Source organism: Anguilla anguilla, chromosome 11 (genome assembly GCF_013347855.1).
Source record: "Anguilla anguilla isolate fAngAng1 chromosome 11, fAngAng1.pri, whole genome shotgun sequence".
NCBI lineage: Eukaryota > Metazoa > Chordata > Actinopteri > Anguilliformes > Anguillidae > Anguilla > Anguilla anguilla.
In genome coordinates this window covers 38,340,176-38,366,689 of record NC_049211.1, presented here as the reverse complement: position 1 = coordinate 38,366,689, position 26,514 = coordinate 38,340,176, and the positions used below count along the sequence as shown (strand labels likewise).

General features: G+C 43.9%; 1 protein-coding gene across 1 annotated transcript in view; it reads left to right on the top strand.

The window, feature by feature from the left end:
- Positions 1–26,514, top strand: part of itpr3 (inositol 1,4,5-trisphosphate receptor, type 3) — a 77,064-nt gene that overhangs the window by 34,977 nt on the left and 15,573 nt on the right. Inside the window, exons 20-43 of the mRNA XM_035382559.1 lie at positions 5,218–5,362; positions 5,606–5,750; positions 6,081–6,277; positions 6,507–6,627; positions 8,180–8,234; positions 8,993–9,158; positions 10,365–10,538; positions 10,900–10,974; positions 12,068–12,187; positions 12,612–12,734; positions 13,317–13,517; positions 14,075–14,326; positions 15,067–15,192; positions 15,419–15,544; positions 16,703–16,823; positions 18,681–18,862; positions 19,540–19,688; positions 19,925–20,033; positions 20,362–20,464; positions 22,040–22,215; positions 22,868–23,027; positions 24,232–24,416; positions 25,042–25,242; positions 26,079–26,189. Of these exons, the coding sequence (XP_035238450.1) occupies positions 5,218–5,362; positions 5,606–5,750; positions 6,081–6,277; positions 6,507–6,627; positions 8,180–8,234; positions 8,993–9,158; positions 10,365–10,538; positions 10,900–10,974; positions 12,068–12,187; positions 12,612–12,734; positions 13,317–13,517; positions 14,075–14,326; positions 15,067–15,192; positions 15,419–15,544; positions 16,703–16,823; positions 18,681–18,862; positions 19,540–19,688; positions 19,925–20,033; positions 20,362–20,464; positions 22,040–22,215; positions 22,868–23,027; positions 24,232–24,416; positions 25,042–25,242; positions 26,079–26,189 (3,523 nt within the window). The remainder of the gene's footprint in view (positions 1–5,217; positions 5,363–5,605; positions 5,751–6,080; positions 6,278–6,506; positions 6,628–8,179; positions 8,235–8,992; positions 9,159–10,364; positions 10,539–10,899; positions 10,975–12,067; positions 12,188–12,611; positions 12,735–13,316; positions 13,518–14,074; positions 14,327–15,066; positions 15,193–15,418; positions 15,545–16,702; positions 16,824–18,680; positions 18,863–19,539; positions 19,689–19,924; positions 20,034–20,361; positions 20,465–22,039; positions 22,216–22,867; positions 23,028–24,231; positions 24,417–25,041; positions 25,243–26,078; positions 26,190–26,514) is intronic.

Below are 26,514 nucleotides of genomic sequence, written 5' to 3'. Positions count from 1 at the left end.
AACCCTAACCCTAAGTTGAGCCCTAAAATGTAATTGAAGCCATAGGAACTTTTGAAAACATGTGATTACTCATTTAAAATTGTGGAAAAACTAAGTCAAGACTGTGAATTCCATAGTACAAATGCTAAAAAATATATTTGAGGCCTTAAAAAAAAAATGTTTTCCCTGACAAAAAATATGTATATATTCCATATCTTGTTATGGTCATAGGTACCTATACTAGTATATACAAAATTTTTGGCTCGTCCAAAATCAAAAAAGAACCAATGTCCTAACCTTTCTTTAACCTGCTGAACACAGCCGTAAACTTGCCTCGACCCTCAGACTTATCGTTTTCATAACCCTAACCCTAAGTTGAGCCCTAAAACGTAATTGAAGCCATAGGAACTTTTGAAAACATGTGATTACTCATTTAAAATTGTGGAAAAACTGTGCCAAGACTGTGAATTCCATAGTACAAATGCTAAAAAATATATTTGAGGCCTTAAAAAAAAAAATGTTTTCCCTGAAAAAATATGTATATTTTCCATATCTTGTTATGGTCATAGGTACCTATACTAGTATATACAAAATTTTTGGCTCGTCCAAAATCAAAAAAGAACCAATGTCCTAAGCTTTCTTTAACCTGCTGAACACAGCCGTGAACTTGCCTCGACCCTCAGACTTATCGTTTTCATAACCCTAACCCTAAGTTGAGCCCTAAAACGTAATTGAAGCCATAGGAACTTTTGAAAACATGTGATTACTCATTTAAAATTGTGGAAAAACTAAGTCAAGACTGTGAATTCCATAGTACAAATGTTAAAAAATATATTTGAGGCCTTAAAAAAAAAAATGTTTCCCTGAAAAAATATGTATATTTCCCATATCTTGTTATGGTCATAGGTACCTATACTAGTATATACAAAATTTTTGGCTTGTCCAAAATCAAAAAAGAACCAATGTCCTAACCTTTCTTTAACCTGCTGAACACAGCCGTAAACTTGCCTCGACCCTCAGACTTATCGTTTTCATAACCCTAACCCTAAGTTGAGCCCTAAAACGTAATTGAAGCCATAGGAACTTTTGAAAACATGTGATTATTCATTTAAAATTGTGGAAAAACTAAGTCAAGACTGTGAATTCCATAGTACAAATGCTAAAAAATATATTTGAGGCCTTAAAAAAAAATGTTTTCCCTGAAAAAATATGTATATATTCCATATCTTGTTATGGTCATAGGTACCTATACTAGTATATACAAAATTTTTGGCTCGTCCAAAATCAAAAAAGAACCAATGTCCTAACCTTTCTTTAACCTGCTGAACACAGCCGTAAACTTGCCTCGACCCTCAGACTTATCGTTTTCATAACCCTAACCCTAAGTTGAGCCCTAAAACGTAATTGAAGCCATAGGAACTTTTGAAAACATGTGATTACTCATTTAAAATTGTGGAAAAACTAAGTCAAGACTGTGAATTCCATAGTACAAATGCTAAAAAATATATTTGAGGCCTTAAAAAAAAAAATGTTTTCCCTGACAAAAAATATGTATATTTTCCATATCTTGTTATGGTCATAGGTACCTATACTAGTATATACAAAATTTTTGGCTCGTCCAAAATCAAAAAAGAACCAATGTCCTAAGCTTTCTTTAACCTGCTGAACACAGCCGTGAACTTGCCTCGACCCTCAGACTTATCGTTTTCATAACCCTAACCCTAAGTTGAGCCCTAAAACGTAATTGAAGCCATAGGAACTTTTGAAAACATGTGATTACTCATTTAAAATTGTGGAAAAACTGTGCCAAGACTGTGAATTCCATAGTACAAATGCTAAAAAATATATTTGAGGCCTTAAAAAAAAAAAATGTTTTCCCTGAAAAAATATGTATATTTCCCATATCTTGTTATGGTCATAGGTACCTATACTAGTATATACAAAATTTTTGGCTCGTCCAAAATCAAAAAAGAACCAATGTCCTAACCTTTCTTTAACCTGCTGAACACAGCCGTAAACTTGCCTTGACCCTCAGACTTATCGTTTTCATAACCCTAACCCTAAGTTGAGCCCTAAAACGTAATTGAAGCCATAGGAACTTTTGAAAACATGTGATTACTCATTTAAAATTGTGGAAAAACTGTGCCAAGACTGTGAATTCCATAGTACAAATGCTAAAAAATATATTTGAGGCCTTAAAAAAAAAAATGTTTTCCCTGAAAAAATATGTATATTTTCCATATCTTGTTATGGTCATAGGTACCTATACTAGTATATACAAAATTTTTGGCTCGTCCAAAATCAAAAAAGAACCAATGTCCTAAGCTTTCTTTAACCTGCTGAACACAGCCGTAAACTTGCCTCGACCCTCAGACTTATCGTTTTCATAACCCTAACCCTAAGTTGAGCCCTAAAACGTAATTGAAGCCATAGGAACTTTTGAAAACATGTGATTACTCATTTAAAATTGTGGAAAAACTAAGTCAAGACTGTGAATTCCATAGTACAAATGCTAAAAAATATATTTGAGGCCTTAAAAAAAAAATGTTTTCCCTGAAAAAATATGTATATTTCCCATATCTTGTTATGGTCATAGGTACCTATACTAGTATATACAAAATTTTTGGCCCGTCCAAAATCAAAAAAGAACCAATGTCCTAACCTTTCTTTAACCTGCTGAACACAGCCGTGAACTTGCCTCGACCCTCAGACTTATCGTTTTCATAACCCTAACCCTAAGTTGAGCCCTAAAACGTAATTGAAGCCATAGGAACTTTTGAAAACATGTGATTACTCATTTAAAATTGTGGAAAAACTAAGTCAAGACTGTGAATTCCATAGTACAAATGCTAAAAAATATATTTGAGGCCTTAAAAAAAAATGTTTTCCCTGACAAAAAATATGTATATATTCCATATCTTGTTATGGTCATAGGTACCTATACTAGTATATGTGACGGGTGCTGGAGAAAAGGTCCGCAAGTCGCAAATCTTGAAATCGCGCTAGGAGGCAAAAAAAGGTTTTTTAATTTTTTTTTACTGTTTTCCTTTTTTTCATATTACGAAAGTTAAAGTGTTGAAGAAGTCACTCAATAGAATAAACAACATTTTTAGGGTCACTAAATACTTACAATTTGTCAGCAAGGTCGGCTTGTTTTTGTGATAAACTCTTCTTTAGTCTACCTTTATAGAAACGAAGTTCTGTCCGCTCTTCAGTGTTGTTCAACCTTTTATTGCACGTAACGCGTTTCAACAAACTCCATCATACAACCCAGAGATACAACCTCATGTTTTCAATCTCTCTCGTACTCCAACACTTTTCCGCACCGTCGTAACTGACGTAACCGACGTAACTGTCGTAACAATCTCATTACAGTTTTAGAGATTCTTACAGCCGGGTTTTGGAGGCGTGATGGGGGTGCAGTTTAATTAGCATGTTTGATTTCGTTGGCTATTGTCACTTTGTTTCAGTCAAGCCACCGCCCATAAATAAAGCCGTGTGGTAGTAGCCTATGTTTGTTTACTTTACTTTGTGAGGTTGCTACAATGGCGGATGCTCAATCAGTAGGTGAGAGTATAAGCTTTCTAACGATGTATAACATGTCTAATTTTGCTTTTGGAATAGCGTTTTATAGGTTAGGGTTAGGGTTAGGGTAACCCTAGGGTAACCTAGGGTTAGGGTAACCCTAACCGAACATTTTCTTACCATGGCATTCGCTCTATATATGGTAGCATTAAAAGACGTTGCACCTAACGAAACAGTGTCAACGATTTTTCGTAATTCCTTGGAAAATACCATTATTATTGAGGACTTCTGGGCATAGCTAAGCCATATGTTTGCTGATAGACCTGACATCGTTTTCTGGAGCAAAACAGAAGCGGATAGAGCTGTCATTGATTTACTGTCTGTGTCTCCATCTACTGAACATAGATAAGATTTCATCATTGCTATGCAAGTATTACTGCTCAAAATATTTCGGTTATATACGTTATTTTAGAAATTGAGTGTCTTTAAATAGGTTAGTGGTATTATGTAATGTTGAAATTATATCTATGTTTAATCTTAAACCTTCATAAGGGGCTCATATGCTTTACAATGGACAAAAAGCATTATATTCCTTCTTGGAGAGATCTTGGATTTGTTTCTGGACCCTTAGCTATTTTAGACCAGTGTTAATAATTTAGACATTTTGGGTAGATTTGGAGATGCTGGGTACACTGCTTAGTTTTTGCTTCATAGATCTTTAGTAGTTCTACATATCCACCCTTAGATTTTATGAACTTGTGGTCAAGAAGTTTTTGATCCAGGCCATGTATACTTTAACCCGCAATCTCACAGTATTTCATTGCGAACTAAAAAAGGAGCAAATTCATTTTAGATATTTTGCATTGACCATTGCATTTGTGGCACCACTCTGTGGTGTTCACATCTGGAGTTATGAAGCTTTAAATATGGTAATCCCTAAATGGACAAGGATTTACAGGTACTCTAGCGGGGGAGTGGTTGGGGTGGAGTTAACTAGCTATTGTTCCCACCCATTATCTCCCTGTGAGAAGTGTGAAAAGTTCAAGATCTTTCAAGGGGATTTTCTCTGCTACTTGATTTTAGGAGTACCAACATTCAAATAAGCATATCTTCTTCAACTATTTTCAGATTTCAATGTATGACACATCATTTGAAAGTTTATAATCTGCACTTTCATAATCTGTAAAAAACTGAAAAATGACCTTGCCCTACTTGCGGACCTAAACACCAGCACCTGTCACATTTGGTCTCTGCTTGGCCATGATGAGAGTGCATTCTTCTAGCTCTGTCTGTGTTGTGGTTAGCGCAGAGTTATTCACCCAGATGACCAGACACCCCTTTTTCCTCTTCTCTGTCAGTGAGAAAACTTACACTTAGCTGGTCTTTTATGGCTAATCCTGCAGTGTGATCCTGTATGGCTGGTTCTTTACAGTGATTCTGTATGGCTGGTCCTGTATGCTGTGTGCTGTATGGCTGATCCTGTATGATTGATCTTGTATGGTTGGCTCTGTAATATTTACACCCCATTTAATACAAGCATTAGTACTTTTCTTCAAAAGCAAAGCTTGGTGGTTTCAGCATTAAGCGTAAGCTCTTGCTTGGTTTTAGCTGTTAGTCAAAGGTGTGGACTGTGGATGCATATGAGTCTGCTTGTGTGATTGGAGCGCTGGTCTTGCCTCAATGTTGGTCTTACTCTCTCTTACCCTCTCTCAGCTATGACTCCAACATGGACGACTCTCGTGACAACAAAAAGAACAAGTTTGCCAACACCATGGTCTTCATGGAGGAATACCTGAACAACGTGCTGAATGATGACCTGCCTTTCGCTAATGAGGAGAAGAACAAGCTTACCTATGAGGTAGGGCTGACGGATTCCTCAAATTTGCATTAAAATTGAAATTTTCAACGCGTGATTCCGCAATCGCAAAGGGCTGCAATGTCTGAAATTTTTTTCACTCTCAGTGAAGCGAAATAGAGGCATGGGTGCATCAGGCAGTCTTTGCTCGCGCAAATAACCAATCATAAGCTTCCTCCTTTACCATAGCATAGGGCGATAGCGCAGGAATGAGTCGGGTGATCAGACCATGTCTTACCTTCCCAGGTGGTGAGCTTGGCCAGGCACCTCATCTATTTTGGATTCTACAGCTTCTTTGAATTGCTGCGGTTGACCCGCACCCTGCTGGGCATCATTGACTGCGTCCCCAGCCCCATGCCAGGCAACCCGGTGTTCCAAGACGAAGGCAGCGGTGAGTGGACGGAAGGTGGGGTGGGGGAGGGGGTCCTGTTTTTTTAGGCTATTAGTGACTGGGAGACAGAGTGAAAAAGCATATACAGAAAAGAAACATACTGTACTGAGGTGTAAGAGAGGGAGAAGGAAACTGAGAAACGGTTTTAGGAAAAGAGCAGGATAAGGGGGTATAGATAAAGGATGGATGGATCTACTAATTGGATGCGTTAGTGTGCTAATGTCTTAAATCTTTCAACTTATGAGTACATGTGCTTCTTGGGAAAAAATGTTAGCCTATAGCCCTGGGGAGACAGACTGAGACAAACTGAGAAGCGTTGCTCCTCTCCAGGGAAGAACATGAAGCGTTCCATACACGGGGTGGGGCAGATGATGTCCACCATGGTGCTGAGCCGGAAGCAGTCTCTGTTCATGGGTGCGGGCCGCTCCGGCCTCAGCGTGGAGACGCCGGGACGTGGCAAGGACAGCATCGACAACCAAGACGTCACCGTCATGGACACCAAACTCAAGATCCTGGAGATACTGCAGGTCAGCTGTACTGAGAAAACAGGGCCAGGCTCATAATTACCTATTTCACTGAAGCAATGCATTCCTGACATTAAACCCCTGATTAAGAAATCATACTGCAGTTATATTCCAGTCATGACATCTGAGAGCTCTTGAGTTACCCCCCCCCCCCCCCATCCCCTCACTCCCTGGGTCCCCCCCCACTCCCCTGCCTCCCCCCCCCCTCTCCCTGGGTTCCTCCCATGAACAGTTCATCCTCAACGTGCGCCTGGACTACCGGCTCTCCTTCCTGCTCTCCGTCTTCAAGAAGGAGTTTGTGGAGGTGTACCCCATGGCGGACGCCGACGCTAGCATGGCCTTGGAACAAGCAGGTACTCAGCAGTGCAGAGGGGCTTCTCATTGGCTCACTTCTTACCAAGGGTGTTTCATCCTGGTCTTCAGCTTTGGGCTAGCCACCTCAGCTTTCATTGTATAGAAGTGGTGGTCAAACTCGGTCCTGGGGGACCCCTGCGCATGCTGGTTTTCGTCCAACCGCCGCAATCCCAGAATTTTAACAAGCTGTTAATTTTTCTTGATTAGGTGCTTCCATGTTTTAGAGCAGGGGTCCCCAATCTTATCCAGAAAGGGCCAGTGTGGCTTTTGTTTCAACCAAGCAGTAACACACCTGATTATACTAATCAACCACTAGAGTCTTTGCTAAGCTAGTGCGTGATTAGTAGAATCAGGTGTGTTACTGCTTGGCTGAAACAAAACCCCGAGAGGAAGATGCAGCAGTTTGGGTTGGTTGCCACATGGAGAGAGAGAGAGAGAGAGAGCGCACCCACACCCACAGGAAATCAAATAAACACCTTCACCCTTCCCCCCCACGGGTTCCGGTTGAAAACAATAAACTAAAACAGTAAACTAAGATAAGACAAAACAAGGCAAAACTAAGCGGCAGCTTCTCAGCTCGCCCCTCGTAGTTGTCTTGCTTTCCAGCTGACCAGCTCCTCCAGCTTTTCAGCTGACCAGCTCCTCCAGCTTTTCAGCTGACCAGCTCCTCCAGCTTCTCAGCTGACCAGCTCCTCCAGCTTCTCAGCTGACCAGCTCCTCCAGCTTTTCAGCTGACCAGCTCCTCCAGCTTTTCAGCTGACCAGCTCCTCCAGCTTTTCAGCTGACCAGCTCCTCCAGCTTTTCAGCTGACCAGCTCCTCCAGCTTTTCAGCTGACCAGCTCCTCCAGCTTTTCAGCTGACCAGCTCCTCCAGCTTTCCAGCTGACCAGCTCCTCCAGCTTCTCAGCTGACCAGCTCCTCCAGCTTTTCAGCTGACCAGCTCCTCCAGCTTTTCAGCGGTGGTTTCCTTTCTTTTTGCGCTCCAACAAACAAAGCCTGAAAAACAGACTCGCTATTTTAGTGTGTGCTGCTGGTCTCGACCCTGAACTGTGGAGAGAAACACACCTTTAAGCACCTGGGCTGATTAATTAACAAAACCCAGGTGTGTGTGCTTTCTCTACCAGTCGGCTCAGCCGAGACCAATCCGCTTCTCCAGCAGACCGATTGCTACAGTGGCATATTATTCTAGTGGCATGTGCACTCATACTGGGTCAAAAAAACTGGCCATTCTTACACCCTGATGAACCCAGTTTATATAACCCAGCATCAGTACATATGGCACTACAATGAAAGCTTTTTAAACATTTGCCTTTGCGCCTGAACGGCAAATACTTAAAAAGCCTTCATTGTAATGGTGTGCCTGAAATTTCTAGTAAATAGATCTGCTTTAAATTAGACTCCATCCTGTCTGCACCTCTGAATTCTGTATGATTTAGGCACAGTAACTTAGATTTTCCCCTGCCGTTCCCTGCCACCCTAACTCCTAACCCTTAACCCTTACCCCTTAGCCCTTAACCCTGACTGATGTGGTCCCTCCTCTGTTTTTGCCCAGCCACTCTGAACTTGCAGCGGATTGGAGAACAGGCAGAGGCCATGTTTGGAGTGGGGTACGTGACGATTCCAACAGATGCTTTGTTTTGTCTGGAGGACTTGTCGTTCTCCTATAAGTTCACAAAACTCACGCTTCGGCTTGGTTCAGTTTTGGTTTGGAAAAAAACTACTGCTGCTGGTGCCAGTCCAATTTTCATGTTTTTTTTTAGTTTGAGTGTTTGTAGTGCTGCATGTGTCTGTAGTGCTGTGTGTCTGTAGTGCAGTGTGATTGTGTCTGTAGTGCTGTGTGAGTGTGTCTGTAGTGCTGTGTGAGTGCATCTGTAGTACTCTGGGTGTGTCTGTAGTACATTTTGTGTCTGTAGTGCTGTGTGAGTGTGTCTGTAGTACAGTGTGTGTCTGTAGTAATGTGTGAGTGTGTCTGTAGTACTCTGGGTGTGTCTGTAGTATAGTATGGGTGTGTCTATAGTACAGTGTGAGTGTGTCTGTAGTGCTGTGTGAGTGTGTCAGTAGTACTGTGTGTGTCTGTAGTGCAGTGTGAGTGTGTCATTAGTGCTGTGTGAGTGTGTCTGTAGTACAGTGCATGTCTATAGTACTGTGTGTCTGTGGTGCAGTGTGATTGCGTCTGTAGTGCTGTGTGAGTGTGTCATTAGTGCTGTGCGAGTGTGTCTGTAGTACAGTGCGTGTCTATAGTACTGTGTGTCTGTAGTGCAGTGTGATTGTGTCTGTAGTGCTGTGTTAGTGTGTCTGTAGTGCTGTGTGAGTGTGTTTGTAGCGCTGTCTGTCTGCGGTGCTGACAGCATGTCATTATGCGCAGGAAGGGTAACAGCATTCTGGAAGTGGACGACGAGGGCGGACGCATGTTCCTGCGCGTGCTGGTGCACCTCATCATGCACGACTACCCCCCGCTGATCTCAGGGGCCCTTCACCTTCTCTTCAAACATTTCAGCCAGAGACAGGAGGTCCTCCACACCTTCAAACAGGTACGTGGCGCGCCTGTCAGATGCTAACAGGCTCCCGAACACACAGCTTACCTTCACTTAGGTACACCTGTAATGGCCTGACAGCAGTTACAGTGGGCCTTAGCACCGTTACAGCTGACTACAGCACGGGTCTTCAGCTTCTACCTGGCAGCCATGTTCATTTTTAAAATGGTGCCTATCGGCCAAACTGTTTCCACATACTACTTATTAATGCACGACTATAATGTATCGTACAATGGATGCCTTTTAAAAATATTATTACCTATTATTCTGCTACTTATGGAAGGCACACACTGACGCTGTGCAGATGTCGACCTGGACATGGTCACATGACATGGTCACAATTCACGAATCACGTGTGCGGCCAGAACGTTTCCAGGAACTTTTTTGCATTCATCGTTTTTTTCTAACCTGTATTTGTTCGTGGCTGTTTCCTCATGCAAATCACACAAATAAGATAAAATTTACAAACAGCCAGCATTCATCGTCTTATACAACTGGGATACGCACAAAAACAAAGGTCTGCACACGTGTCATCAGTCTCATATTGTTTTTTTTGTAGGAACATTTTTAAGAACAAAAGTAAGAATAATTTAAGAAAGGTTTTGTGAATGAGGCCCAATGTGTCTGATTAAGAGTATGTCTCTTATGATTGGCTACCAGCTGAAAGATGCAGGAACACATTATTACATTGAATATAAAATGGGCACAGTGTTAGCATTTGCTAGCACATTGTCCTCAACAGTTGCACATTAATGGCAGCTTAATTTTTAAGGGTACATCGTGAATTACCAGCTCAGCCTGCACAAAACTCCCCGCCCTTTGGGGAGTTTAAATATACAGAGCAAACTCAGAGCAGCACCCATTCTCACTCCCTCTGACACTGCTTTCAGCAGAGGTGGATTTCACACAGGTAGTCACAATGACTTTCAATGGTTCCTCCACAAATTAGAGTTCATTACTGTACATAGCAATGAGCTCGGTAGGAAAACCATGCCCATTACAAAAATGTGAATGGAGCCAAGGATTCTACAAATCTGAACCATTCTCAATTTCCCCATAAACAACCCAGTCACTTTATTCGTGAAAAACCTGACGGTACTTCAGAACATGCTAAAACACATGTAGACATTAAATAGTATTTGATCGACTTTATGCGTTATTGATATGAAATGCTGGTATTTACAGTTACTGTCTCTCATTCAGGTTCAGCTGCTGATCTCCGCTCAGGACGTGGACAATTATAAACTGATCAAGAGTAACCTGGACCGTCTGCGCACTATGGTGGAGAAGTCCGAACTGTGGGTGGAGAAGAAGGGAATCTCCGGAGGAGGGGAAGGAAAGAAGGACAAAAAAGACAAGAAGGAGAATGCGGAGGAGGTGTGAGGGATTCACGTCTTTTATTAGCCTCAGTTTGGTGGTGTCATAGATTTTCAAGCCAACGTTGGGTTTTTCTTGTTTTTAAGATTTCAAGAAAGCCCACAAGCTCATTCTCTAAGTATTCTGAGAGATGCACATTTACTCTGTATTATTGTCTCTGTAATATTTAATCATCCCAGTTATCTTTGGGTGCCTGTGAGCCACCTGGATTGAATACTGTATGGTGTTGCCTGTACTGTAAGAATTCCGAAGGAACAGTCCAGTCATGTGACCCGGTGTGAGGGCCAAGGCCCTCTATTGTAATTGCCTGTCTGAATCTTCACCTGTCTGTGCCAATCCTGTTGTGCTTCTCCTGCTCCAGCCTCCCTTGGAAGAACTGACTCCCAATAAAGAGAAGACGGAGAAGAACAATGAAAACTACCAAATAGTCAAAGAGGTCAGTTTGCGTGCGTTAGGATGTGTGTTAATCTGTTATTTCAGCATGTCTGCAGGGACCTGTCCCGTTTCTACAGACCTTGCTTACATGTCTTCATAACATGCCAGTTATCGAAAGGATTAGCAGATTAGTTGTGTAATTTCCTGTGACTGTTGGGACATATAAGGATATTTCTTCCTCTGTGCAGTCATCCCTAAATACCCAGAGAATGTGGCTGCACGGCTGTTATTTTTTTGGCCGATTTAAGAGACGCTCCAGTGGTTGGCATTGGAAGTGGGAGCCAACCTAAACCCTATGCGTGTAATGCTAAATGTGACTACAGATGCATATACAGTATATTGTATTGAAGCTAAATAAAACATCGACTTTCATTACCCTGATTATGTAAATGAACTGTCAGGACGAGAAAAGGCACTTAATACTCTTAGGCTCTTCCTCTGAACAAATGCCAGGGGTGTCAAACTCTGCTGTGTCTGCAGTTTCTTCTGGATTTTGTGGTTTTTTCTCAGTCGGCAGCTAATTTAAGTTAAAAAGTGTATGTGGATTCTTTAGCCAATTCATGATATGAACAAAGGGCTCAAGTCCTGAAACTCAGCGGCAGCTGCAGTGGCCCTTCAGAAGTGGAAGTAATCTCACAGGCTCTGCGACCCTCCAGGACTGCTCTAACTTCTGTTAGCGTACATGCCCTGGGTCTGGCTCCGATACACTGCTTTTCACTTTTCATTCGTTGTATTTCACTTTTCTTTGAAAAGCATTGGTGTGAATTGGCCATGGTGCAGACAGGGACACAGAAGAACAGGGTTCTGAATGAGCAGGTCTGGGTTGAGGATGAGGGTTGCAGGTTGCAGGTTGCAGGTCTGGGTTGAGATTGAAGGTTCTGAATGAGCAGGTCTGGGTTGAGGATGAAGGTTGCAGGTTGCAGGCCTTTAATGAGCAGGTCTGGGTTGAGAATGAAGGTTGCAGGTTGCAGGTCTGGGTTGAAGATGAATGTTGCAGGTGTTTAATGAGCAGGTCTGGGTTGAGGATGAAGTTGCAGATAGTAGGTCTGGGTGAGCAGCTCTGTGCTGAGGATGAGGGCTGTGCTCTCTTGCAGATCCTGGAGCGCTTGAATAAGATGTGCAGCTCGGGGGTGTGGAAGAAGCAGCAGAGGCTCCTGAAGAACATGGGGGCGCACAAGGTGATGCTGGACCTACTGCAGGTGTCCTACGACAAGGTAAGAGCTCTCAGAGACTCATGCTGATGGCATTCTCCTGCTGCAGCTGTTTGCTCTTCACATATAACAGAGCCCAGAAAAATACACTAATCATGGATTACAATGTTGAATGGTAAAAAGTAGTAATAAATGTACAATCCAATTCAGAAAAGACTAACAATGTCCTGTATCTCATTTGGGCCATGCAGAGCCTCTTTGCTATTCTAACTGTATGGGCAGCCCAGTATTCAGCATATTTGCATTTAGAGCATTAAATTCCATAGTCCAGCTGACCTCTTTCAACAGTCACTGCAAGAATCAGCCTGTCCATAAGAAACTATAGCTTACTACTACTAACACTTACTAACACTTATCAGGGTGATCATCTCGCTGTCTCCCTCCCTCTCTATCTCTCTCTCTCTCTTTCTGTCTCTCGCCCTCTCAGAATGATGCAAAAATGCAGGAGATCATAAAGTACACCCACCATTTCCTGCAGAAGTTCTGCACAGGAAATGCAGAGAACCAGGCCCTCCTCCACAAACACTTGAACCTCTTCCTGAACCCAGGGGTGAGTAGGTGTGGTTCGGGAGGAGACGTAACAAACCCCGGACTGCTTGAAATGCTGGAGCTCACCGAGCATAAGAAGAGAAACATGCACAATGACAACAGCAGGCCCATTCAGCCCATCTAGGTCCATCAGTTTCCTGTAAACCAGGGACTACTCAGCACTGCAGTGACTATCTCACCCTCATTGGAACGATTGAACGCCGCTAGAAAGATTTAGCAATTTAGTCACCGTTCACAACTGTCTCTCATGCAGTTTATTTCCTTTCTCAGTCTTCTGGTAAGGTGTGAGACCACAAAGATGTGATTAGAATGTTCTTTACTGAACATTCTAATGCTGATGTAACAATCTCTACTGGCAATTGACAGCAATGGAGTTCAAGAACACTGACGTTCCAAAAAAAGCATTTGAAAAAGCCTACCCTTCAAAGGGTTAACCCAGTCAATGTTCCTGTCATCCCATGCTATCGGTTAACCTTTTCTCCTCCTTCCTCCTCTCTCCCATCTCTCTTCCTCCTCCTTTTCCTCATCTCCCCTCGCACTCTTCCTCGTCCCTGCCCTGCTCCTCCTCCTCCTCCTCACGCAGCTCCTGGAGGCGGAGACGGTGCAGCACGTTTTCAGCAACAACTACCAGCTGTGCACGGAGATCAGCGAGGCTGTGCTGCAGCACTTCATCCATTGCTTGGCGACGCACGGCCGCCACGTTCAGTACCTCAACTTCCTGCACACCATCATCAAGGCAGAGGGGAAGTACGTCAAGAAGTGCCAGGACATGATCATGACGGAGGTGAGAGCAGCGCACAGAGAACCTTCTATGGGAAGTCATCATTTGTTGCCGTGGCTTCCTGCTGAAAATTCCAGCTTAAACCAGTCTAAACTGGTCAAGTTGGTTTAAGCCGTGTTTTCGACACTTTTAGCTGGTACCGACCAACTGACCACCCTATAGTCAGCTTGTCCACCGGTTTGGCCGCCAGCTTACTCTACCAGCTTAACCAGCTTTGACCAGCCCCAGACCAGCTTTGACCAGACACAGATCAGCTATGACTAGCTGAAATCATTGGAAACACAGCTAAAACCAGCTTAGAATTCCACCCGGTCTTAGTTGGAATTTTCAGCAGGGCTGTTGCCTCTCTGCTTTTCCCTAGAAGAGCCAAAACGCTGTGGCTTTGATGCCCGTTTGTGTTACATGAAACCAGTAAAGAATGAGAAAGTCGCATTACCAAATGTACGGTATTATTTTTTGTCCGTGTTGGACATGACACTATACCAGTGGTCTGCAGCAGTTTTACATCAGTATGGATCTGGTGTGCAGCCATAGTTAACCTGTTCCTCTCGCTGTCGCAGCTGACCAACGCTGGCGAGGACGTGGTGGTCTTCTACAACGACAAGACCTCCTTTGCCAAAATGCTGGAGCTGATGGCGGAGTCGCGGGAGGGGGTGCAGGAGCACAGCCCCCTGCGGTACCACATCTCCCTGGTGGAGCTGCTGGCCGCCTGCGCAGAGGGGAAGAACGTCTACACCGAGATCAAGTGCACCTCGCTGCTGCCCCTAGAGGACGTGGTGAGAGTCGTCACGCACGAGGACTGCATCACTGAGGTAAACCCCAGTCCGTCCACCATAACCGCCTCAACAGATGCAACCTATTTTCAGCACCGGGATCGAATAGCCATACTGGGATTTGATTTCCTTTCGATCAATTCAACCGTTTTATTCACCCATTCCTTTTTTCAATTATCTGTGAATTACGCTGATGCGTGGATTATTGACTTTCATTGAAAAGCTAAGGATAGCTCATTGACTTTCACAGAATGTTTGTCTACCTAACTTAACTACTGATCTTGGAGCAATTTGTGTTTTCATTTACTCATGTTGAGCAAGCTAGTTAGAGTATTTAGATTTTTGAATATTTTGATCAATAAACAACGCAAATGTCAGACTGAGAAATAATTGCCTCAAAGAAACAGGAGTAATTATTTTGTTGTGGTTCAAGTCTGGGACATCGCCCCTTGTAATCTTAAAAAAAGGACCATGGAAAAATATGTGGTTTATAGAAAACAGGGAACACATTTTACAATAACAAATACAGGTAAAGGTGCATGAATTCAATGAAAGTGCATAAAGACAGAGATTGGCAGTGCATCATAGCTATGCCTTAGCATGGTTATTTTTTAATATTTTAAAGATAAAAATCCTGCATAGTATGCCTTTAAAAGGAATGTGGCATTCATTTCAAATGAGCTGTCCCTATTCAATACAAAATTGTGTTAATCTGTAGTATGACAGAAATGGCATTTATAACGTGCTTGTTAGCTGATGCTTGGTGATGTCTTGTGTAGGTGAAGATCGCCTATGTGAATTTTGTGAACCACTGCTATGTGGACACAGAGGTGGAGATGAAAGAGATCTATACCAGCAATCACATCTGGAAGATGTTTGAGAACTTCACTGTGGACATGGCCAGGGTAAGTGTTTTCATTTTCACAAAAAAATAATAATAAAACCTTGTGCAAATTAAAATGTTCCCAAAACCCCTGAACATGCATGCTCTACTCCTACCCCATAGAATGTTTAGAAGGGTTCACACTCGTTAGACACATTTTGCTTGGTGCTCAGTGAGAATGGTTCACACTGGTGAGGCTCATTTTGCTTGGTGCACAGTGTGAAAGGTTCCTTTCTCTCCTCTTGCAGGTGTGTGCCAAGCGGGAGAAGCGCTTCTCAGACCCGGTACTGGAGAAATACGTCATTAATGTGGTGTTAGATACCATCAGTGCCTTCTTCAGCTCTCCCTTCTCTGAAAACAGCACCTCTCTGCAGGTGAGTGTCCTGGGTCTCCGACAGACGCTGTTATTGTTGTTATTATTATTATTAGTAGTAGTAGTAGTTGTTGTAGTAGTAGTAGTAACAGTCGTAGTAGTAACAGCAGAAGTAGTAGTAGTAGCAGCAGTAGTTATAGTAGTAGTAGTATCTGTAGCAGCAGTAGTAGCAATAGTCAGGAGCGTCGTAGTGGGGGGAAAAGTGGGACTGACTGCCCAGGGCCCGAATTGGGGGAGGGCCCTCGAAAAGCCTGGAATGATGCGTGAGAGACATGGATCAAGAGAGGAAGGGGGCCCACAGAGACTGCTTATGTATAGGGCCCAGAATTAGTAGTAGTAGCAGTAGTAGTAATAGTAGCAGCAGTAGTAGTAGCAAGCGTAGCAGTTGTAGTAGTAGCAATAGTAGCAGTAGTAGTAGTAGTAGCAGTAGTAGCAGTAGTAGTAGCAGTAGTAGTAGTAATAGTAGCAGCAGTAGTAGTAGCAAGCGTAGCAGTTGTAGTAGTAGTAGTAGCAGTAGTAGTAGTAGTAGTAGTATCAGTAGTAGTAGTAATAGTAGCAGCAGCAGTAGTAGTAGTAGCAGTAGTAGCAGTAGTAGTAGTAATAGCAGTAGTAGCAGTAGTAGTAGTAGTAGCAGCAGTAGTAACAGTAGTAGTAGTAGTAGTAGCAGCAGTAGTATTATGGGACGTGTTCATTATAAAATGACAGTCTAAGTAAAGAAGAGTGTACTAACAGGCAGGGCAGAAGAGCAGGACCATACGCATGGCCTAACCTGCCCAGTCAGGCACCTTTGAGAATAAGCAGAGCCACGTCTGACCAGCAGGCATGGGTAGCATGGCAGCATCATGCTTATGTGATGGTAGATGCTGCACACTGTTGCTACAGAAAGAGTTGGGGAGAAGGGAGTGTACTATAATGGTGCACTTGGGGAGAGGACGTGGTGGTCCTTAATTTGGCTTCGTACTTCGTAATTTTGGATTTGTAATCAAGAAATCCAGATGTGGCCAAAGTGCACATACTCAACTTTTACTTAAGGGTGCTTTTTCAAACACTTTTGGTTTTAAGCATGTAGAAATTACAGCACATTTTATACATAGACCACCCCCCCCCCCCCACCACCATTTCAGGGCATCACTGTTCATCCCTCTCTCCCTCTGGCCAGACTCACCACACCATCCTGATTCAGCTCCTGCAGTCCAGCTTGCGACTGCTGGACTGCCCCTGGGTCCAGCAGCAGCAGCGCACCCTGGTGGAGGCCTGCATTCGAACCCTGGCCACTACAGGTGAGCGTGCGGCGTGCCGGTGGAACCGGGGGGGGGGGGGGGGCTTCTCCTGCCTGCCACTCTTCCATCATCATTTCACTCTTTAAATGGAATTTCAGTTGTTTTTTTTAGAAGTGCAGATGAGTGATTTAAATGCTGTTTTGGAGTTACTCAAAAGCGTTTTTGTTTCTTTAGACCCTGAACCCATAAATGACCTGATATCCACCATTTTAAAAGCTGATAGGTTGTCAGAATCATCACAAAAACTGTCCGAGCCAATTAAAAGCATAGGAAAACTGTTGTGATAACTTAACATTTTCAGCAAAGGCAAAAATCAGACAAATATTGGCACTATTTCTAGGCATATTCCAAGGAAGAATACATAGTTCACAAAACAACATTGCTTTTATCCTTTCTGTATATTAAACCGCGCGGAATAGCTGTTTAGCCAAAAAATATTAGTTAACTGAATCAGCGGTTTAGTTATTTCACTGTATTAACCTCTGAAACATTTGTAAGTATGATTACACCGTAATTACTTATTCAAGCCTCAAGGTGGCAGTGTCTCCCTGCTGATGTACACTCGTCAGTGTGAGCATGATCTTCAGCTGTAGTGACCCTTCGAGTTCCAGTATTAAATGTCCCTACGGACAGCTGGCAGTTACATTTCACTACAAAATTTAGAGTATTGGAATTTTCTCTTACTTAGACGTGACACTCTCAGCTCTCTCTGGTTGCTATGAATGGCTTATTTTATTTTTTCACCTCAGAATATTTATATACAGCAGGTTATTCGTTTTAAAACAGCATTCCCCTCCTCCTCAAATATCTATTTTACTATTCTTGGTGAGCATTGTACTAATACACTGCAATCAGGCACATGGTAATTCTCAAGAAACATAAACATTGCATTGGCAGTCTCGTTATGTACTGGATTAAGTGGCTGTGAATGATTACCTGAGAAGATTGCTGAGAACTGAGGGATTGGTTTATGGGTGACTTGAACTAGACTCATGTTATATTGACCGTTTGGTGGTGGGCTGAAATTACGACCCGATCTTTTCTCTAGGTCTAGGCCCTTCTCATTGCACTGTCTGTGAGAACCAGAGCGTAAGCTTTGCCCAGTTGTCCAATGACAGCCCATAATTACCGGGTCCGTGCTGTGCGCTTCACATAATAAATACGTTTCCAGAGGTCTGTGCTGTAGTATGAATAATGGTGGATTAAAAACAGTATGCTTACTTGGAAAATAATGTATACACTTCAAATTAAAATGCAATGTAAAAAAAAAAAAAAAAAAAAAAGATTTCAGGGTTTTTGTAAGATTGATTAAATACTACTGGAAGCCTAAAACATTACATTACCTACCTATGATCCTTCAGAGAGACTGTAAAATTTATGTCAGTGTGTGACCTGTTCTCCCGCGTGAACAGCTACGGTCATTCCCTTATTAAATCCAGGACATGTACGCTACTGGTATCTGTGCTGAAACTGAAGGACAGGTTAAATCAATGCTTTGGATGCTGCTCCAGCAACTGTCAGTGTTCTTTGCCCTTAATAAATTAAATTAATTTAAGAATGTGATGTTATCTCAATGCTTCAATGCTTTGGCTTCTGCCTTCATGTAAAGTGTAGTATAGGTGTAGTGTAGTGGAACATAGGCGGCAGTGTAGTGTAAGGAGCTGGTCTCGTAACCTAAAGGGGTCACAGGCTTGATTTCCAGGTCAGACACTGCATTGCACCCTTGAGCAAGGTGTAAATGTTGTGTAAGTCGATCTGGATAAGAGCGTCTGCCAAATGCCTGTAATGTAATGTAATGTAGTGTAAACATGCAGCTAATAGGCAGGGTTACTGAAGAAATCCCCTGATCTCTCCCAGCGAAGAGCCGGTCCCTCACGCTTCCCATGGACCTGGACTCCCAGATTAGCACCATGCTGAGCTCCAGCGCGCTCAGCTCCCTGACCCGCACTAACCCCAACTACAAGAGCCTGACCCGCTCCAGCCGGCCCGCTGCCCCCAACAACCCCTGGGACTACAAGAACATCATCGAGAAGCTGCAGGTCTGCTCGCTCCCTCCTAACACCAGCTGTTACACCCTATTAAACCCAAACCCCTGGGTCTATGAGAACTTCATTCAACAAACTGTGGTTGTGATCCTCTGCAGTACAGCCCTGTTCCTCTCCCTGTGTTCTAGTGCAGTACAGCCCTGTTCCTCTCCCTGTGTTCTAGAGCAGTACAGCCCTGTTCCTCTCCCTGTGTTCTGCTGCAGTACAGCCCTGTTCATCTCCCTGTGTTCTGCTGCAGTACAGCCCTGTTCCTCTCCCTGTGTTCTGCTGCAGTACAGCCCTGTTCCTCTCCCTGTGTTCTGCTCCAGTACAGCCCTGTTCATCTCCCTGTGTTCTGCTGCAGTACAGCCCTGTTCCTCTCCCTGTGTTCTAGTGCAGTACAGCCCTGTTCCTCTCCCTGTGTTCTAGTGCAGTACATCCCTGTTCCTCTCCCTGTGTTCTGCTGCAGTACAGCCCTGTTCCTCTCCCTGTGTTCTGCTGCAGTACAGCCCTGTTCCTTTCCCTGTGTTCTAGAGCAGTACAGTCCTGTTCCTCTCCCTGTGTTCTAGAGCTGTACAGCCCTGTTCCTCTTGTTGTATTCTAGTGCAGTACAGCCCTGTTCATCGGTGTTGCAGTACAGCCCTGTTTGTCAGTGCCTCAGTACTGACTCATTCTTATTTTCCCTCTCTCAGGATATCATTAACACCTTGGAGGATAGGCTGAATCCGCTGGTTAATGCTGAGCTGTCGGTGCTGGTGGATGTGCTGCATCGACCAGAGCTGCTGTTCCTGGAGGGAACCGATGCTCGCTCACGCTGCGAATCGGGCAGCTTCATATCCAAGTGAGTGAGTGCATAAGTGTGAGTCTGTGTGAGTGTGTGTGTGTGTGTGTGTGTGTGTGTATGTCTGTGTAGGTGTGCGTGTGTGCGTGCATGTGTGCGTGTGTGTGTATATATGTGTGTGTGTGTATATATATCTGTGCGTGTGTGTGTGTGTGAGTGAGTGTGCGCATGCATGGATTAGTTGCACCTGGGCTTAGGCTGTTGCTGTGCTATCACTGTGCTATACCTGCCTTCAGGCTGATCCAGCACACCAAGGCCCTTATGGTGTCCGAGGAGAAGCTCTGCATCAAGGTTCTCCGCATCCTGCAGGACATGCTGATCCGCACCTACAACTTTGACGAGAGGGTGAGACAGCAAACGCGTGCGGCATAGTGCCAGCCTCGTACTGAGGCTGATCCTGTAAGTGTTCCACAGCTGGTATTCTGGTACTGAGGCTGATCCTGTAAGTGTTCCACAGCTGGTATTCTGGTACTGAGGCTGATCCTATAAGTGTTCCACAGCTGGTATTCTGGTACTGAGACTGATCCTATAAGTGTTCCATAGCTGGTATTCTGGTACTGAGGCTGATCCTGTAAGTGTTCCATAGCTGGTATTCTGGTACTGAGGCTGATCCTGTAAGTGTTCCATAGCTGGTATTCTGGTGCTGAGGCTGATCTTTTGATGTTCTTCTCAGGGCTTTGCACTCAGGAAGGTTCTGGTGCAGAACTATCTCTTCAGCAGCAACAACAACAAGAAAAACAGCAATAAAGTGGACCTGGTGGAGCTGGGAATGGGAGGTATGTCAGGAATAGGGACCATACAGGGTTCGTACGGTCATGAAAAACCTGGAAAAGTCATTGAAATTTAAAATGCAATTTCCAGGCCCTGGAAAAGTTTTGGAAAATAATATTTTTTGAAAAGTTTTGGAAAAGTAATGGAAATATAGCTAAAGTTGCATCAAATACAATTGCTAATTAATCCAATCATAAAAATAGTATGTATGGTAATAAAACGTAAATTGGCACGTAACCGCGGTATTTTGGTGGTGTGAGAAGTTAATTCGGTCTGGCTCAGTTTGTTTACAGGCACGCCCAACAGGCACGTTTCTGCTAATGTAGCAGTTAGTAAACGTAGGCCCTACTGTGCCAACAATATGCCAGGGAAGTGCAGCTTCAATAATATATCAGGGCTCGAAATTAACTTTTTTACTTGGTAGCACTGGTGCTCCCAATTTCAAAAAGTTAGGAGCACCCACCAAAATGTAAGGAGCACCAACAATATATGCAATAGATTTTTTATTGATAAAAAACGACAATATAACAGTACGGTTTACAAGTAACAGTTAAACTGTCACGCCTAAAATGTGTCGACTCTTCAAGGAATTGCGTGTTATGCATTCAAACGACAAAGCGCTTCTCGTCACATTAATACCGCTAATTAAATCAACCGCCAGTAAACTGCCTCGGAGAAATTAGCTGTTTCAACCGGGTCGCTACCCAAAACACTGCGTTAATTTTATTTTAATTTTTTTATTTATCCTTTATGTTAATGTTTAAAAAAAATGCTGTAATCGTTCGCTTCAACTTCTCAGCTTTCGATAACGCTAATAAATTGAACATAAACTTTTGTCTTCAGGTAACATAAGTAAACGCATTAGCTCTCTGTGTCGCGTGACAGTGGAGTGCTGCAAAAGGGAGTGATTGAAGGCTAATATTAACCAATTTAAAATCAGCATTAAAGGTAAAAATGTCAAGCTCACGATTGGTTAGAAGGGTCACCGTCAGCTCACAAGTGTACTAACTAGCGAATGTACAGAGGAAGAGACGTTCGACTGAAAAAAGAAAAAAAAAAATAAGGTTGCACCAGAACAATTATTTGCACTCCCACAAATGCTCCCAATTATATTTCGAAGTCGCACAGATTAAATTTTGGGAGCATATGCGAGCCCTGTTTGAGACATTGACAAAATGTTAAACTATTCAAATTAAAATATGAAAGAATGTATCTAAGTGTGTCTGTCTGGTGTTTATTTGTTTTAGAGAGGCACCATATGTTTCAGATGCAGACCTAATTTTACTTAGTGTTACAATAAATAATTTTAAATCGTCCCGCTGAGATAAAGTCATTTGTTTTGGTCATGGAAATTCAGTTAAAGGTTGTGGAGAAGTCATTGAAAAGTCATTGAAAATCATTGGTGAAAAAGTGTATGAACCCTGACCATAGCATTTAATTTCCTCTGGATCTGACTTTTTCATCTGTTATGTTTTTGGATTGGTTAATTTTTTGACTATTTGTCTGTTTGTGACTGCGTTAATTCTGTTCACTTTTGTGTGTGTGTGTTCGTGTGTGCGTGTGTGTGTGTGTGTGTGTAGCCCTGGAGGGGGATAAGGACTGGGGCGTTGTAGCAGCTGTGCAGCGTCGTCTGGACAGGGAGGGGGGCACACGGCTCTTCACTGACCTCATCATGAGCTCCAAAAATGAAAAGATCTTCCAGGAGAGCATTCAGCTGGCCATCTGTCTGCTGGAGGGCGGGAACACTGATATTCAGGCAGGAAAACCATACACACACGCTCATTATCACACGCTCATTATCACATACATACACACGCTCATTATCACACGCTCATTATCACACGTACATACACACGCTCATTATCACACATACACACGCTCATTATCATACACTCATTATCACACGTACACACGCTCATTATCACACGCTCATTATCACACACTCATTATCACACGTACATACACACGCTCATTATCACACATACACACGCTCATTATCATACACTCATTATCACACGTACACACACTCATTATCACACATACACACGCTCATTATCACACGTACATACACACCCCCATTATCACACGCTCATTATCACATTTACAAACACACACTTTTACACGAACATTTACACAGGACCTACAGGTACATGTTCCGACTTATTGGAAAAGACAAAAGAAAAGACACACACATGCTCTAAAAAATTATTATTATGTGACCCAGTTTTTTGGTGTGCATTTTTTTTTTTGTTATTAACATGTACCAACATACACATAAGTTGCCACTGCTTGCCTAGCCCTGGGTAATACAGTAGATACGCCCTGATATTGAGAGAGTGGGCCCCTAAAACCCAAAATGCATGAAATGTCCTCTCCATCCCTCACCTGTTGGGTGTCCCTTACTTTAGAACTCCTTCTACAAGCTGATGATGGGAGACAACAAGTCGGAGAAGTTCTTCAAGGTCCTCAACGACCGCATGAAGAATGCTCAGCAGGACGTCAAGGCCTCCGTGTCGGTCAACGTGGGAGAGATGACCCACAAAGCTCAGGACGGCAAGGACCTGGATGGTGAGCAGGCCAATCGCCAGAGTTTTCCTACACAGAGTGTGACTCAGGGTCTGCTGACTGCAGTCCTACCATATTTAGGTGCACCAAGTAGCCTTCCTTTTACTGCAAAACCAGTGAATGAAGAGCCTTTGACTTCATTAAAGATGCATTTAAATGTTGTAATGATGTAGCACTAATGTAGTAACTGTCTCAAAATTGGGGCCAGGGGTGGATTCCACACACGCATCCATTCATTTATTTTATAAGAACATGTTGTTTGTTTCCTCACTCTCTGTTGAATAGCCTTATGAGTGGAGAATCTCAGAATTTTGTGGAATGATCCATGATGGGGGTAACTATGGGGATTCTGGTGAACTGAGCATACAGAGATTACACATATTTCCACTAGTGCTGTTAGTGAATTATGAAGCTCTTTCCTAGATGAAATCTTCCTGAGCCAAAACCTGATGTCCCGAGAGATATGTTTAAGGTTCCTGTGTTGATTACTGCAGACAAATCTGGACCTCAATAAAGTTCCTCAGAATTCCTTATACTGGAGTCATGATTGAAAGGAAACTGTTATGGAATAGATCTGGTAGTGAATGCATTTCACGTATATATTTGACCACTTCCTGTTTGTTGTCAAGAGCCCTTACAAATTGACCTTATGTTCAAAGTTTAGACAGTAGACTGGGAAAACCTTGCTGTACTGATCATTTGTACAGTAATGTGGGACCTCTCCAGCAGTATAGTGCTTTTCTCCAGTGGTATGGTCTGTTTGTACACCAATATTGTCTCATGTACAGCAGTATGGTTTCTCTGTCCAATACCATGGTTTTTCTGTCCAGTAGGATAGCCTGTCTCTCCAGCAGTATAGTTCTTCTCTCCAGCAGTATTGTCTCATGTACAGCAGTACGGTCTTTCTCTCCAGTAGTATGGCCTGTCTCTCCAGAAGTATAGTCTTTCTTTCCAGCAGTATGGTCTCTTTGTACAGCAGTATGGTCTCTCTCTCCAGCAGTATAGTTCCTCCCTCCAATAGTATCATCTCATGTACAGCAGTACGGTCTTTCTCTCCAGCAGTATGGTCTCTTTGTACAGCAGTATGGTTTCCTGTACAGCAGTATGGTCTTTCTCTCCAGCAGTATGGTCTCTTTGTACGGCAGTATGGTTTCCTGTACAGCAGTATGGTCTTTCTCTCCAGCAGTATGGTCTTTGTCTCGAGCAGGCACTCCTCAGATGGTGGTCCCCCTGCCTGAATCGGCGCAGTACGGCCAGGCCCCAACCCCCGCCGTGGCGCCCCTCCCCGAGCAGCGGGAGGTGGAGCTGGAGATGGGCCCCGCGGTCACCATCATGAAGCCCATCCTGCGCTTCCTGCAGCTGCTCTGTGAGAACCACAACCAGGACCTGCAGGTCAGTCCCACCTGCTGGTCTCAGGCAGCTGCTCTGTGAGAACCACAACCAGGACCTGCAGGTCAGTCCCACCTGCTGGTCTCAGGCAGCTGCTCTGTGAGAACCACAACCAGGACCTGCAGGTCAGTCCCACCTGCTGGTCCCAGGTCAGTGCTCAGCTCATGTGACAAGGTGCTGAGGCATGCACTGCTGATCTGGGGTCAGCTCAGGAACGCCTCTCAGAAAAAATGTGTCTGAAAAAGAGCCTATAAATGTACAAATGCTTGTCACTGGTGTGGTACCCTACAAGTACGTAAAACTGTGCCCCTAACCAGGGATACGTAAGTAGGTTATACCATTTTTGCTTGTAAAAGGTACTTCTTAATACCCAAATTATTGTAGTTTCAGGGTACATTCAGTGCCCAAATAGAACATTATTGTAGTTTGAGGGTACATTTGGGCAAAATTGTTTCCCGAAGAACAGAAATGTACCTCCCCTGTACCTGTATTTCTCAGAGTGAAGGGGAGGGGGGGAGAATGGTTTGGAAAGCAGCACTTGCGCGGTGCGATTGTTGGAACGAAGACGCCCCCTTTCGCAAATCCGAAAAGCCGTTTGGTTTGACCCGTCCTCCCCTTCCTGCCGCAGAACTTCCTGCGCTGCCAGAACAACAAGACCAACTACAACCTGGTGTGCGAGACGCTGCAGTTCCTGGACATCATGTGCGGCAGCACCACGGGCGGGCTGGGCCTCCTGGGGCTCTACATCAACGAGAGCAACGTGGACCTCATCATCCAGACCCTGGAGACGCTGACCGAGTACTGCCAGGGGCCCTGCCAGGAGAACCAGGTCTGGAGCCACACGGGGGGGTCTACCAAAACCGGGCTGCGTTTTAGCACCTCACTTCCTGGTCTTGTCGAGAGACGTTGCTCACTAGCGTCAGTGCGATAAGCTCCAGCGTAGGTGTCTCAGCCACCAGTTTCAATGTACGTCAACAGTAACAATACGGTCAAAATACAAAGTCAGTTATTTTTTTGCTCCAGAAAATATAGTTGCAATAGGTGTTTTGTCTTCGTCCAATGTGCGGATTGGTAAGTTATTGTGTTATTTGGAAAAGATTGTAATCAGTGAGTCACTGCGTGTGACTATCTCATGCGCTTAGCGGACAATAGAACTTCATGCCCATATAAGGGTCTCCCTTTTTCCCTGCTGCAAAGTCTCTGGCTCCAGTTTGTACAACATGGCGGCGCCCACAAACTGCACTTCCTGGGCTACGAAACGCTTTTCACCAAGCCCATGGAGAGTCAATGGGTCACGTCAAAGTGGCTTGGCCAATATTTATTGTACAGACTATGGGTTTTACAGATTTCGCTCCCCAGCTAAGCAGGGTTTGACTGAGGTCTGTCCAGGGGTGTAACCAGGACCTAAAAATACAGAGGTCAAGAGACACGGCTGGGGCGGGGTGAAGTGGTGAGGGGTGGGGTGGGGTGGGGTGGGGTGGGGGGGGGGTTTAGTAGGCTGGGGTAAGAAAATATTGAAGACCATTCATTCCCCTCCTAAATGAATTGCAACTGATGTTCCCCCTAAAGAATGAAATCTAATACAGGCTTTGAAAGGGGGGGTGAGAAAATAATACAGAGGATAGTTGGAGGCCGGGGCGCGACTGAGAATGCTCTCTCTCTCAGACGTGCATCGTGACCCACGAGTGCAACGGCATCGACATCATCACAGCCCTCATCCTGAACGACATCAGCCCTCTGTGTCGCTACCGCATGGACATGGTCCTGCAGCTGAAGGTTGGTCCGGTTTGGTCCTTACCTGAGGTGTGTCGTTCCTCTTCTCCTTACCTGAGCCGCACCTGCTCTCATCACTCCTCCTTTCTTACACCATCGCCCCATTCTTAATCCATTTGTGCTGCAAATACAGGACTAAATGTTTTACATGTTAAATTTAAACTTCATGTTTATTTTAAGTAGTTGGGTAGTTTGCAAAATAGTATTTTCGTATAGCACTGTTACGGAGTTCTGTGCAGCACTCTAACAGAGGTCAATATTTTAACGGAGTTCAGTATTTTAACACAGAGTTCAGTCCGTGGCAGCAACCACCAGATCCTATGCTGCC